General features: G+C 34.6%; 1 protein-coding gene across 1 annotated transcript; it reads left to right on the forward strand.

Annotated features, from left to right (window-relative positions):
* The first annotated feature begins 845 nt into the window (after nt 1-845).
* On the forward strand, nt 846-12,310 carry LOC135208782 (organic solute transporter subunit alpha-like). The gene is made up of 9 exons (XM_064241303.1): nt 846-1,111; nt 2,267-2,369; nt 3,131-3,282; nt 5,192-5,265; nt 5,701-5,859; nt 6,734-6,845; nt 9,549-9,674; nt 10,264-10,393; nt 11,278-12,310. Exons 1-9 carry the CDS (start codon nt 920-922, stop codon nt 11,694-11,696), a joined length of 1,467 nt encoding a protein of 488 aa, XP_064097373.1. The 5' UTR covers nt 846-919; the 3' UTR covers nt 11,697-12,310.
* The last annotated feature ends 701 nt before the right edge of the window (nt 12,311-13,011 follow it).

Here is a 13,011-nt window from a genome sequence, read left to right on the forward strand (position 1 = left end):
GTTGGGATCCTGATAGGGGTAGGTGTACATACATATATATATGTATATATATATACGTTACATACTACATACTACATACATACATACTATATATATCATATATATATATATAGATATATATATATATCATATATATATATATATATATATATATATATATATACATATATACACGTATGTATATGTGTGTGTGAAAGTCATTCCATTTCCAGGAAACATTTTGAATCTTTGTTCCTTTCTATAATTCTACGATTTGGCTTAGTTTGGAAAGCTGGCTTAAAAAAAGTCCAATGATACCGATGGGTTTCATTATTTTTCCTTTCAATGTTATCCACTCATGATTGGGGCGAATCTGTCCTGTTTTGCTGTTTCCGAAAACTTGATTGAGATGAGTGAGCCTGAAATTCCCACAGTCATAACGTATTACATAAGATATTAAGATTTCTGGCCATTCCTACGTGGGTCCAGTTCTTCCTTCTGCCGCTACGTTTTATTTTTTATTTTTTTCTCTTCCATGCAATGACACGGGCTCTTGCTTCTAGAGTAGTCTGTTTTTTTTTTTTTTAGGTATAAGTAGATTGATTTTAGAAAAGCACACAGTTTCCCATAAGACTAATCTATAATCATTTGTCTTCATTTTCCTAACTTTCTTTTGACTACGAAAGAAAAAAGTCCATTTGTTGAGAACAATGCCACGTGAAGCCAGTATTTAATTGACGTTATCTCCTCATCAAAAGATAACAGCATATCCCCGTGAAAGGAAAAGATAACGGTCCCTGATACTATATAATGGGCACTAATCGCTCCTGGGAATTATGAGTGATAACGAACGCTATCTAATCCATTACCTCTGTTAGTTTACACAGCTCTTACACTCCCTGCAGGAACTAGGCTAAAGTGGCAGTCTCAGTGTTGGTGTATGACAGTGCTCTCTTTTTTTTTTTACCTTTTTTTAGTGGCTTTATATGTGAAGATTTTTATCGTCAAAGTTGCAAAAGCAGTGAAGGATAGCGAGAGGTGTTATTTGAACCAGTTCGCCAAGACTTTAGCTATTTTAAACCGTATTCAAGAGGCAGCATCTTTGAAACCAACTCATCACTGTGTGAACAAGGTGAGATTCATAAGATCGTTCCAGGGATTCAGCTACGGCTAGGAAATAAGTAGCATATTATCCTCAAGACGAACTTCAAATTTTCAATATGATTTTTAAAATAAATTGACCATTTTTTGTGGTAACCGGTTTTATGAAAAAAAAGTCAATAAACAGTGAGAAAATACAACGGTTATGCATATACATATATACATATATATACTATATATGTGTGTGTGTGTGTGTGGTGTGTGTGTATATATGTATATATAGTAATATATCAAGAAGAATGTCCCTGCTAATAAAACAAGAACCAGAAAAGTACAGATTTGATTTAGGTAGTACTGACCTCCCAAGTTTTCCTAACATTACACCTAATGGTATTAGCAGTACACACGAGTTCCTAAATCACTGGGCATTGGGTACATGATTTCCATTAAGGTTTGGCTAAGCCGCTAAGATAATAGTATTTACCGTGTTTACAATGAGATCCAAATAGGCTCATGTTAGGAGGGTCATGTTGTTAGCTGTCTTAATCAAAGCAGTTATTGTAGTCGATTCCTAGAAAATTTCATTATCGTACCATGGCAACCAACAGATCCAAAATATAGTGGGCCTTTTTGAAACTGCCGGGTGGCATACGCTTTGTATTTCACCCAGTATCTCAGTATCTAAGCAATATTTGAATAAAACATGTGCTTTGCTATTTGAACATTTTGAAATGGAGACTTCAACAATATTATTCTTAATGACTTTAAACAGATTGCTGGAAGTGGGACTTTGGATTAATAAAAAAAATAAAGTAATCGCAGAATCAAGTTCATCACATCTGAACAAACACATTTCCTCCTCCTCCTCCTCCTCTTCCTCCTACATCTCCTCCTCTTCCTCCATCTCCTCCTCCTCCTCCTCCTCTTCCATCTCCTCCATCTCCTCCTCCTCCTCCTCCTCCTGAACCTGCTCTCCAACTCGAAATCCTTTGCATTCGTTTTGTAATCCATGTATGACTGCTGTTTATTGGAAGGTTAACAGTAAGTTACCAACAAACCTTGTCAGAACTGCATAAGAATAAGATGACTCATAAAGATCCCTTAAACCTTATATCAGAAATAAGATCGGAGTCTAGTCGATTGAGGACGCTACAGATATAAACACGTGATATCTACCCTTTTCCAGTTGTTCGCAAAAATGAATCGCCACAACTTTGAAAGCGCTGGTTCTTTTAAAGAGGCCCTCTGTAACAACAGCTACGTTCCATCAACAGTCGAATATATGCAAGGTAAGAAAACAAGGTAAGACTAACTTTACCAGTTTTGAAAAAAGGTTATAAGTTTTGAAATTTAAGTAGTATATATTTGGGGAGTTATCTACGAGTTTTTTGGATTACACTTCCACACACACACATATTTATATATATATATATATATATATATATATATATATATATATATATATATAATATATTATCAACTGAATAAGGGGTTTTTGTGTTAATTTTTCTTTAATATATATGATATATATATATATATTATATATATATATATATATATATATATATATATATATATATGTTGTATATATATATTAGTACTGGTAATCTTCTTAGGCAAAAAGATATGGTAATTCAGTTGTATTCCACATAGGAAAATGAAAATGGTTTATCTCAGAAAATGCCCAACAATTTCGTCCTCCAATGGACCTCTTCTTGGAGCGTTTATTAAGGAAAAAATACACATACACACACACACACACACACACACACACACACATATATATATATATATATATATATATATATATATATATATATATATATATATATATATGTGTGTGTGTGTGTTTGTCCTGCATGCATGCAAAAATCACGCACTCTAAGAGCTATGCACATTTGACTGTTCATACATACCCCACTAATCTGTCTGAATATCCTTGCACTTATACAAGTCATTTTGTAAACACCAAAAGATTATTCCTTTTATTTAGATATGAATTAATTAGTGAACTTTTGTTTCAACTCTCATTTATGTGACTTTCTCTCAGGCTTAGGAGTGTACGGCCTATGGCTCTTGATCATTGGTGGCATCAGCACATTGTTGCTTTTCTCTGTCTTCTTGGAACAAGTCTTCTTTTCTCAAAGAGGCGTCCACAGAGTTTTCAGAAGACACATATACTGGATTGCTTCAGTCTACCCGGTATGTCATTTGTTTACCACAATTGTCATTTAATTTACCTGTCACTTAAGTTTTTAAAGGCCTGTCCACACGAGCGGGCCTGATCGGCGTGCTCCGGGGTTGACGGGGAAATTCTGGCGGGCTTATCCGTGAATGTTGTCCACACGGGTGAGGCGATGGAGAGGTGACCGTGCCCGACGATGCCAGTAGTGTGTTCAATGCGGTACAGTAAACACGGTGCCTACCGCAAAGGAGAAGATATTGTGTAGCATGATAATTGCTTTGTGTGTGATGAAAAAGAAGAAAAAGAAGAGAATATGGTGCAAAGAATGGCTCAGTGAAAGAAATGTATGTAGTTAACGTAGCTCAAGCCATCGGGCACCACCATGGTGATTTTGCTACAAGACCCATCGGGCAATTTGACGGTTTGCCCGTCAAGTGTGCCCGTTAGGGGAGGTCCGCCGATCAGGCCCGGTCGTGTGGACAGGCCTTAAGGTTAGTTTATTTGATTTGCTACAACAGAGCATACTTTAGCTATATAATTTGCGTTTTTACATGGCGTTTTTTATAACTTAATATCATTCATTTGTTCAGTTCAAAAGCGATACATTTGATGATAGTACCTTGTTTACTTATAAAGCTGTTCATTTTGTACCTCTCTAGGATGTGTCTTTAATATTATCCTTTGCGTAGTCTAAGCCATTTCTGTAATACAGTGACCCTGAATATATCCAGTCACACATCTGTGTTCTCTAGGGTTATTCAGTAAAAGTAATGGATCAGTCTGGTGTCCATATACACTCCGGTTTCTCGTTATTAATTTGAAATTAAAGTATTGTTCAGGTTGTGGCATTAATCATTTTGCAGTCTAATGTATAAAACACCAACCTCACCCTAAAAAAGACTTATTCTAAGGACGTTTTTCCACTTACAAGTTATATTTTCAGTGACCTCTTGTTAAACATTTTCTAAATTCCAATGCCAAAGAAAAGACAGCCCTGGGTATATTGGCTACTAAGCCTTATTCAGGGAGCTGTGGCAAATCATAAGTTCTGTGAATAACCACCCTTTGATAAAGAATTATGATGATGATACAGGACTTGCCTGGCTCTTATAGTGAGTCCAAATGCCTGTAAATCTCGAGATGCGATTATATCAAAAGTACTATTGCTACACAATGCACGTAAAGGTTCCCAAAAAGACCACAGCAATACCTAGAAACCATTCCTTGGTGGCAGCATCTCATCCCAGTGGCAAAGCAGCATTTGACATTACATTTCATTTGCTTATTAAGAGGACTTGCAAGCAGAGTACATCTTACTAAACGAAATCATTATATCGGCAATGTGTATTACGCTATTTCCAAAATGTAACGTACTTAATGCTAGCCTTTGGTAATCCTTGAAGCACTATATTAAGGAAAATCCTCGCTGCATTCTTTAAATGTTTATACACAAAAATTGCCTTTTAAGTTGAATATCCGACCGTAGAAGATTTGTAAACACTTTGTCGCTTTGTTTATTAAATTTTGGATCATTTTAGTTTAAAAGTTGTGTGGTTCAATCATTTTTCCTTTGATTTTTGTTAATAGGATATAATACCTCATAGAAATATCATAATTCATCCTTCTGCTGTAATAACTGTAATCTGTTGAATTAGCAAGGATAAAGGTAATCTTAGTAATATTATATATATATATATATATATATATATATATATATATATATATATATGCACATTATATATATATATATATATATATATATATATATATATATATATATATATATATATATATATATATATTTTAGATGGAGAAAATATATATATATGATTACACGTTCCTGTCTTAATGTGTTGATACCGTTGCACATGGAAATAACAGTATGGTAAAAAATAATGAATATAAATATTTCTTTCTCTACCATAGTTTATGACATTCATGAGCTTGGCATCTGTGATAATACCAAGGGCACACAATATATGCACGAGCGTCAAGACAACGTAAGTACGACCCTGTTCCGTATCCAAGAAAATATGCTAGTATTATGAATAGCGTATTTTTTTAAATTTTCGTTGGTGAAACAAGGCTCGATTTGACCTTTTTACATTCGCTTTTTGATTAGAATTTCAGATATTATTCCTGTGGAGGAAATGACTTTTGGTAATTATGAATTTTTTTTACTTTTTCAGATTTCATTTTGATTACCTCAGTTCAATGCGTTTTATTATCTCAAAGTTTTGTATTACACCTTCACAATAGCCATTTTCTCCTTTCTAAGAAAAAACTTTGTTGTCAATGATATTTGATCAGTATTGGCGACGTAATTCAAGCTTTCGTTTTGAAAATAATTTACAATTCTAGATAACTAGGTGTAAAAGACATAGAAGGAGAGAGAGTTTTTCATCGTGATTTATCATTTCTTGTATTATTCCAAGGTACATGGCAATCGGAATAGGTCATTTTACCGACCTTACGGTCCTAATGTACGGGAGCGAGGAGGTGATACTGGCCACGATGTCTGACCATAGACTTGACATACAATTAAGTCCACTCTGTTGCTGTTGCTGCTGCTTGCCGTCGCCTAAAATTACAAAGTTAGTGTTGCATCGGGAATTTTGTTGAACATTGCTAAATCTCTGCGTGTGTGTGTGTGTTTGTGATACATGCACATGCAAAGTATTGATTTCATGAGTTCTTGTTCTTGGTGAAATCCAAATGCTTGTTTAGAATATAAAAAATATCAGAATGTTGGCTTGAAGGGTTAGCAACACTTTTTCTATATCGTTTCTAAAAATGACAGATATACAGCTTGTAGTAAGACTGTTTACGTGGAAATCTCATGAAAAATGGCTTTTAGAATTCTTTTATCTAATGAAGGAAGGGTATGGTGCAGCTAAATGGTAAAAACGATAGTGAGGCTAAGGAACTTGAGGAGACTAAAACATATTCAGAAAAGAATCCGGTTAAAAGTCAATGATAATTAGGACAAATTTTAATCTATGTTGACTGTAGGACTTGACACACCAAGAAAGGCAGCACATAAAATGCTATTGTAAATGAGAAACAGTAGTACGATGTAACTAGGCAAGATACTGGATTACTTGTAATTACAAGAGTGAGAGGTAAACTGTCAAAGTTGTTTACAAATCATGAGATTTAACCGAACAATTCGTTTATGATTCATATCTTCAAAGGTGTCGTATTGATAATCGCAGATAATTGTCATTTTTAAAAGCATAAGTGTATCAAGTCTTGGTATGTCATGATGTATGCTTATTCCTTTATTGTCATATTATTATTATTATTTGCCTTCTTTTTATCGCATGAATAACGCTTTTGCACCATGAAAATTGTGACATGAATACTGAAATTTTTCCGCGTTCTCAGATTCTTCCTCATTCAAGCGCTATATTGATGTCCCCTTATCATGATAATATAATTAGATTAATATTTGTATCCCGCTTCCAGAATGTCTCTCCGCATGACGATATTCCTCTGTGATCAACTCGCATTCGCCCAAGCATTCTACTACATTAGTCTGCTGATCCTCGTAACTGGAAACAACATTGTACTGGGCGATGTAAGTAAATAGACATTCAGTTTTAATATAAAGCGTTCTATACAAATCACACAAATGGCCATCTGTATTTGCAAAGAGTATGTTGCTAGAATTAATTTCGATAGCTATCAAGGCATCATGGGTCACACTCTCAAAATTAAAACCATATGAGAATATTATAGTGTTGTAGATAAACGGAAACGTAAGGTTTATTTAATCTTTCAAAGTATATTCATATTTAGTGGCCTCCAGCACTAAATACGACACTAAAATGTGCACAACTGAACACGTAAAATATAAATAAAAAGAAATTCTATTGAATCCTACAATATAAAACCACAAATGCAGACACGGTTGAGGTCCTAACTATGTACGTAAATATAGTTTTACAAGATATTCAATAGATTACTGGTCTCCGAGAGTTTATTCATTGATCTCCAAAAATGTCTTGCATTTTCGATAGACTTGATATACGAAGCTTCTAATGACCATCCACAAACGTTATGCGAGTTTATTGCTATTTGTTAATAATTCTTGTTTTGACCTGATAGCTGGGCATCGTCGCAAAGAATAATTTTATAATTGTCTCAAATGTTTTCTACGTGAAGATGTTCACTAAATAGCAAATATCATGTAGAATAGTTGTCACAGTAGAATGTAATTTAACAGAGAAAAGTGTCCTACTATGAGATTCAGGGCCTCTGTAACACGGTTATTTCTCAATAACTTTTTATCTATGCATTTCATAAATATAACGCTTATTCAGAATACACATTATATGTACACATAATTTTGACTGCATTCTGCATTACGTAGGTTGAACAAACTTGGTACTTACAATGTAAAAGTGGCTTTTTTTGAAGACGGGCCAACTTACTCAGAGAAAAGGTTTCGAACGCACTCGTTACGTAACTTATGACAGCATTTCTTCCCTCTTTCTCGATGGATGATTGGCTATACGTAAAGAAAGCTATACCTCTGGCAACAATGACAAACAAATTTAAATACAAGCAAAGCAGCACACCTTTATGAACTCTGAAACCTCTCCACTGATAATTGTCATAATGAACAAACCAACAAAATATGTTAATAAATACAAAAACATTTCGATTATTAGTCTAACTCCCAAAATAAGTTTCCTAAGAAATTACAGTCTACTTTATAGATCACAATCAGATTGACAAGATGTAGGGAATAGTTGGTAATTTTCAAAAACATAGTAGACAAGCTTGATTTGATAACTACTATATCCAATGTCAAGCAATTTTTATTTATTGGCTGTCTACCTATTTACTGAAAAAAAATGGCCAGTACCGTATTTTGGCTTTAAACCTTCATCAGTAATTATCGTCAGAATGATAACTTCATGAGGCTCCACCCACTTTGGCCTCGCTATAATTCAGGATAACACTGAAGGCTACCATGGGCATTGTTGGATTACAAAATTTAACTTCTGGCTATAAAAACTCATTTCTCGAGTAGTTTTAAGAAGTGCTAAATGATCCTCAAGGATCCCAGCAGTTGGCCTAAACGTTTAATTCATGTATATTACGCATATACTGTTGCGGCACTACTGCTACAGTAGTATTACTACGCTAGCACAGATACCCCACCCACATGTATCGTTCCGCCATTCATAAAGTCTTCGGGTTTCAGAGCCGATGGAACAAGGAGAATGAATTTCTGTCTAGTGGATGGGCGGGGCAACATTTCGTCAAAAGATGTTTACTTTGCTTACGTAATGAATGTTTTTCGACTCTTGGCTCGTAATCATTGGCCATGGCGTCGGCTAGATAATTTTTACTCTATAAAAATTAAAACTATCGGGTTTAGGTTATTGATAATGCTGACAAAATTTGTGTGTGGTTATAAAATATGCATGTGTCAACTTTCAGCTACATCCCATGCTTTGACAAGGAGCAAAGTCCAAAAAACCGTGTTACAGAGGCCCTGAATCTTATAGTAATTACTCAAGCTTCCAGTTAAAACGCTGGTGGAAAGGGAGGCTATTTGTCCAATATTACAGTGTCTTTCTGATCATTACGTTTCAAATCATCACTCATAAAAATACTTGCATTAAAGAAAGTAACTAGAAGATCTATGAACAGCATTTCTATTAAGACTTTGCACGTTATCATACTTTATAGTTGTCTTACAATATGCATTTCTCTTTGTAAAGAACTTGCAAATAATATCTAAATTCTATGCAGCATAGAATTTAGTTATATATTTCTTAGGTGACGTTAAAAAAGAAAACTTGGAGTCTGATGTAATATCAAATATTGTAAAATTATCTAAATCATTCAGTATGATATCATCTTAGCAAATTGAGTCATGCAATGGGAGAATAGTGCAAGATTGTCAAATTAGTGAGGTTCAAGTTTGCTAGAGTTCGGTTTCGTTATCCACTAAATACACTACTCTTTGATCCACATTCAAATTTCCAAAAAGGTTGACCTTAAAAATCTGACTTTTTCCTTAGTTATCTTGCCATCAAGTGAAAGTTCTGAACTTTCCTTCTGTTTAAGCTAAGTCTATACCCAGGAAGAATTTCTTGAAAAACATACTTTTCCTTCAGGCAGAATCACAAAGCAAATCATAAACCATTTTTGTAACTCGCTAGGATGTTCTGTTATAGCTGTTATGGAGGTGAATTTGTCTTTTGATTACTAGAACCAATATAATTTGAAAGCATCATCATCATCATACTCAATGATTGCACAGGTTTCTCCGGGTAGTCCTTACCTGTGGCTTTCGTTAATGAATATGGTCTCCTTCATGAGTGGCGTTTGGGGTCTGCGAATCTTGGCGAAGATGTCGAACGATCACCTCAAGCATTATAATTACAATGTAAGTAACATGATAAATTTGGTTTGTCATTTACCGGAGCTGCTTAAGATGTCTTATTAGCACATTATTATCAGGGATTATATTTAGAGTATTGATTGGCTTTAAGAATCTCGAAAAAATCGTCAGTGAAACTTTTTTGATCTCTGAAGGCAATGTAATAGGTCTCAAGTGGTACATAATGCATCTTCGTTCACGGTATGATAAGCTTTGAGGAATGTATCTCACTTTTTTTGATGATATGTATGCTGCCATAAACTATTTTTTATAGTCATCTTCATTTTTCATAGATTTTCATAACTGCAACTCTTACCTTTTGAATTTTTCTTCATTTCAAGCACCAAACTTGGCCATTGCTTGTTTAAATGCCAAGTCCTTTTGTCACGTTGTTTGTTTTGAAATAACCTTCCCAGCATCATTTTCGCTGGATAATGTTTTTTTTTTTTTTTACACTGTAACTAAAGATGTTGCCCTAACATACGTTTTATAACGTCATAACTCACCCTAACCTCCACCCCACTACTCGTCTTTCTTTAAATCTCCGAATACCGTCTATTACAGTACATTTACAAGTTTTTTTTTTTAATTCCAGAACAAAGCATTCTCCATGAAGACTCTAATTTTGGTGACAAACTTCCAGACCTTCATCCTTCAGATACTGGGGAATTATAATGTCTTCCCCTGTATTCCACCCTATATTTCGCCTCAGGTTTTCAGACAGAGTAAGTTTTTGTTATTCTCCTTCAAGCATTTTTACTCTGATTTAATGAAAAATATAGGTATCGTCATCACAACATCGCTACTACACACTTTATGGAAGCACTGTCACGACAAATATGCGATAAAAGACGCGACTCGTCTTAAGGTAAAAGTCGTAATAATATTGTAACATTCTAAGGGAGATAAGACAGTCCTTGTTAGTAGTTCATTCGGAGAAATGTTATAAAAACACCATGAATGAAATATTCATGGGATTATATGTGGCATAAACTTCGATCTAATTATGTTTATTTTATTTCATTGCATTTCTCATAGTGGAAGCCATGAATCAATATCAAAATGACTCTTGTATGTTAACTATTTCAAAGTTACAGTGCTTTGAAAAGTGGTGGAAATTCAGCCCTCACATTATATTGAGGAGTCGTGGCCTTCACATCATATCTATATGCTCTAAAACTTAATCTAATGATGTTTATTGCCTCTTTATTTGTATTTAGATACCGAGATCACGAGATGTCCACTAGATCAAAAGTTATGACAAAAAACATGACAAAACCTCTGGAAAAATGCCAATTTGGCGTCCATCAATAGCTTATTCAAAAGACAGTCCTTGCCTTTTATTGATTAAGTAATTAACAATAAATCTCGGGTATTAAACGAAAAGTGAAATTAAAGCTAATGAAAGTAAAATATATTGGGTTTATCTTTAAGTAGCTTCTGAAGAGGCAGGAGCAATACTTGTAGCGCTCTCAGATTAGATAAGACCAAGTAAACTAGAAAAAATATGCCGGATTTTTAGCTGAATCTTAGTCTCTCTTATTCGACTTGCAGCCTATTATCTTTGCTTTCAAGGTCCTAATTTCAAAGCAGCCGTTCTCTGTTTCAGCTGTGGAAAACTCATTATATTTCCTTGAAATGCTCGTCCTTGGCTGCTATACATACTACCAGTACCACAACCATGAGTTCCTGATGCCGAACCCCACCGAAGTCGTGGCAGACGAGAGACATCAGCGAAGCGCAACCGTTAGCACATGCATCAGCGCTACCACAGAATGCACTGAGATTGGACAGTGTGACGCCAACCAGCTGCCAGTGATAGTCGAAGAGCCCTTGAGAACTGTGACCCCTGGTGTCCTCGAGTCTGAAATACTTTTCTGCCCGGAAAAGCCTGATGATAGCTGTACCAGGTCTCCTTCTAACCCTAACCGGCAAATGAATAACAACTGCCAGTATATTCAGTTAACAAGTGAAAACCGTACTTTGGACAGTGAGCTTAATTCACACTCATCTACTTCAGCAGTCTGATTATTTTTATGAATAGCGATGAATATGGTGAATGGCCCGAAAAAGTTCTTTTAAAATATAAGTGGACAAAAGTTCCGCTCGAGAGAATGATTTTCCTCATTCTATAATTTTACGACAGGAACTTTTCGAAAACATGTTTTTTTTTACCTTTTTCTTCCCTCTCTCAGCTGATTTCCGCCCAGAGACACCTCATGAAGAAATGCCAGTCTTTTAACAAAATTTATTTAAGAGACTAAAATCCTCATCAACGGATCCCTTGCATACACCATATTTTTAGTGAGATTTAACCAGAGTTCAGAGTAAGCATAAACAAAAATCTAATAAAGGAAGTTAGATATGAATTTCCTATCTCTCCCTCCTCCAGTTAGGAAGGTGATATTTTTCCCTTAAGAGTTAAAGGGAGCAAATCCTATCCAAATGGTAAGCTCTGCTTTAATACTGCCATAGTTAATTTTCATTCAGTCACGATTTCTTTTTTATTTAGTCTATCAAATCCGATGAAGATGTATTAGTGTCCTGAACTTATGAAATGAAAAAGAATTGAAGCTGATAAACATATACCATTTCCCGAGTGCTAGTGTAAAAAATAGAATAAAATAAAATAAATCAAACAAGAGCAATTTAATTTCCTTTAGAGTTCTTGCACAGCTGTGGTGATAAAAAATTTGATTAGATTACCTAAAATATAGCATAACAATACAGTAACTTTTCAGGTAAACGTTTGTTTACTTTTACAGTCATGCATAGGAAAACTTGAATGAATTTAAATGGTTCCAAAAAGAGGTTAAACTATAATAAATCGCGTTTGATAGATCAAATGGCTTCCTTAATGTGCATTTATTACTTTACAGCAGACCAGTTTGATAAAATATCGTCAGAACCTTTAATTACTACAGCTCAAACGTTGTCCATAAGGGTATCACGATTTAAGGTCGCAGCATGACCTTTACAAGAATATTAAATGTTATTAACTGATCAAATAATGCTCACATAAATGATGTTCCAGTACCAGTTTTACCAGTTAAAAACACAGACATAATACTGACCTTAACAAGAAATATTTCCAATCTACTCTTTTCAAAATCACAGAAGTATAAATTCCTAGGTGAAACAGTACGGCTCGGTCATGAAACTCTTCTAAAATTTTTGGTAAGAATAATGTACGCCAACTGTTTTCCTTTCCATTTTCTGCTCCCATTACTGAAAATGAACACTGTCTGAGAATTGATAGCATCAGTCAAGCAATAAATTTTTTAAATGTCCTTCATATAGCAAAAATCTTCATTTATTTGAGAGAAAGCAAAAATGCAAACTC

This window comes from Macrobrachium nipponense, chromosome 35, assembly GCF_015104395.2.
Source record: "Macrobrachium nipponense isolate FS-2020 chromosome 35, ASM1510439v2, whole genome shotgun sequence".
In the NCBI taxonomy this organism is placed as follows: Eukaryota; Metazoa; Arthropoda; class Malacostraca; order Decapoda; family Palaemonidae; genus Macrobrachium; species Macrobrachium nipponense.

Excerpts from the sequence above, each read along its gene's own strand:
- LOC135208782 (XM_064241303.1), top strand. The coding sequence starts at position 920 with ATGACAGTGCTCTCTTTTTTTTTTTACCTTTTTTTAGTGGCTTTATAT. Across the intron at positions 1,112-2,266 it reads CTCATCACTGTGTGAACAAG|TTGTTCGCAAAAATGAATCG; the intron begins GTGAGATTCATA and ends ACCCTTTTCCAG. Across the intron at positions 3,283-5,191 it reads GGATTGCTTCAGTCTACCCG|TTTATGACATTCATGAGCTT; the intron begins GTATGTCATTTG and ends TCTCTACCATAG.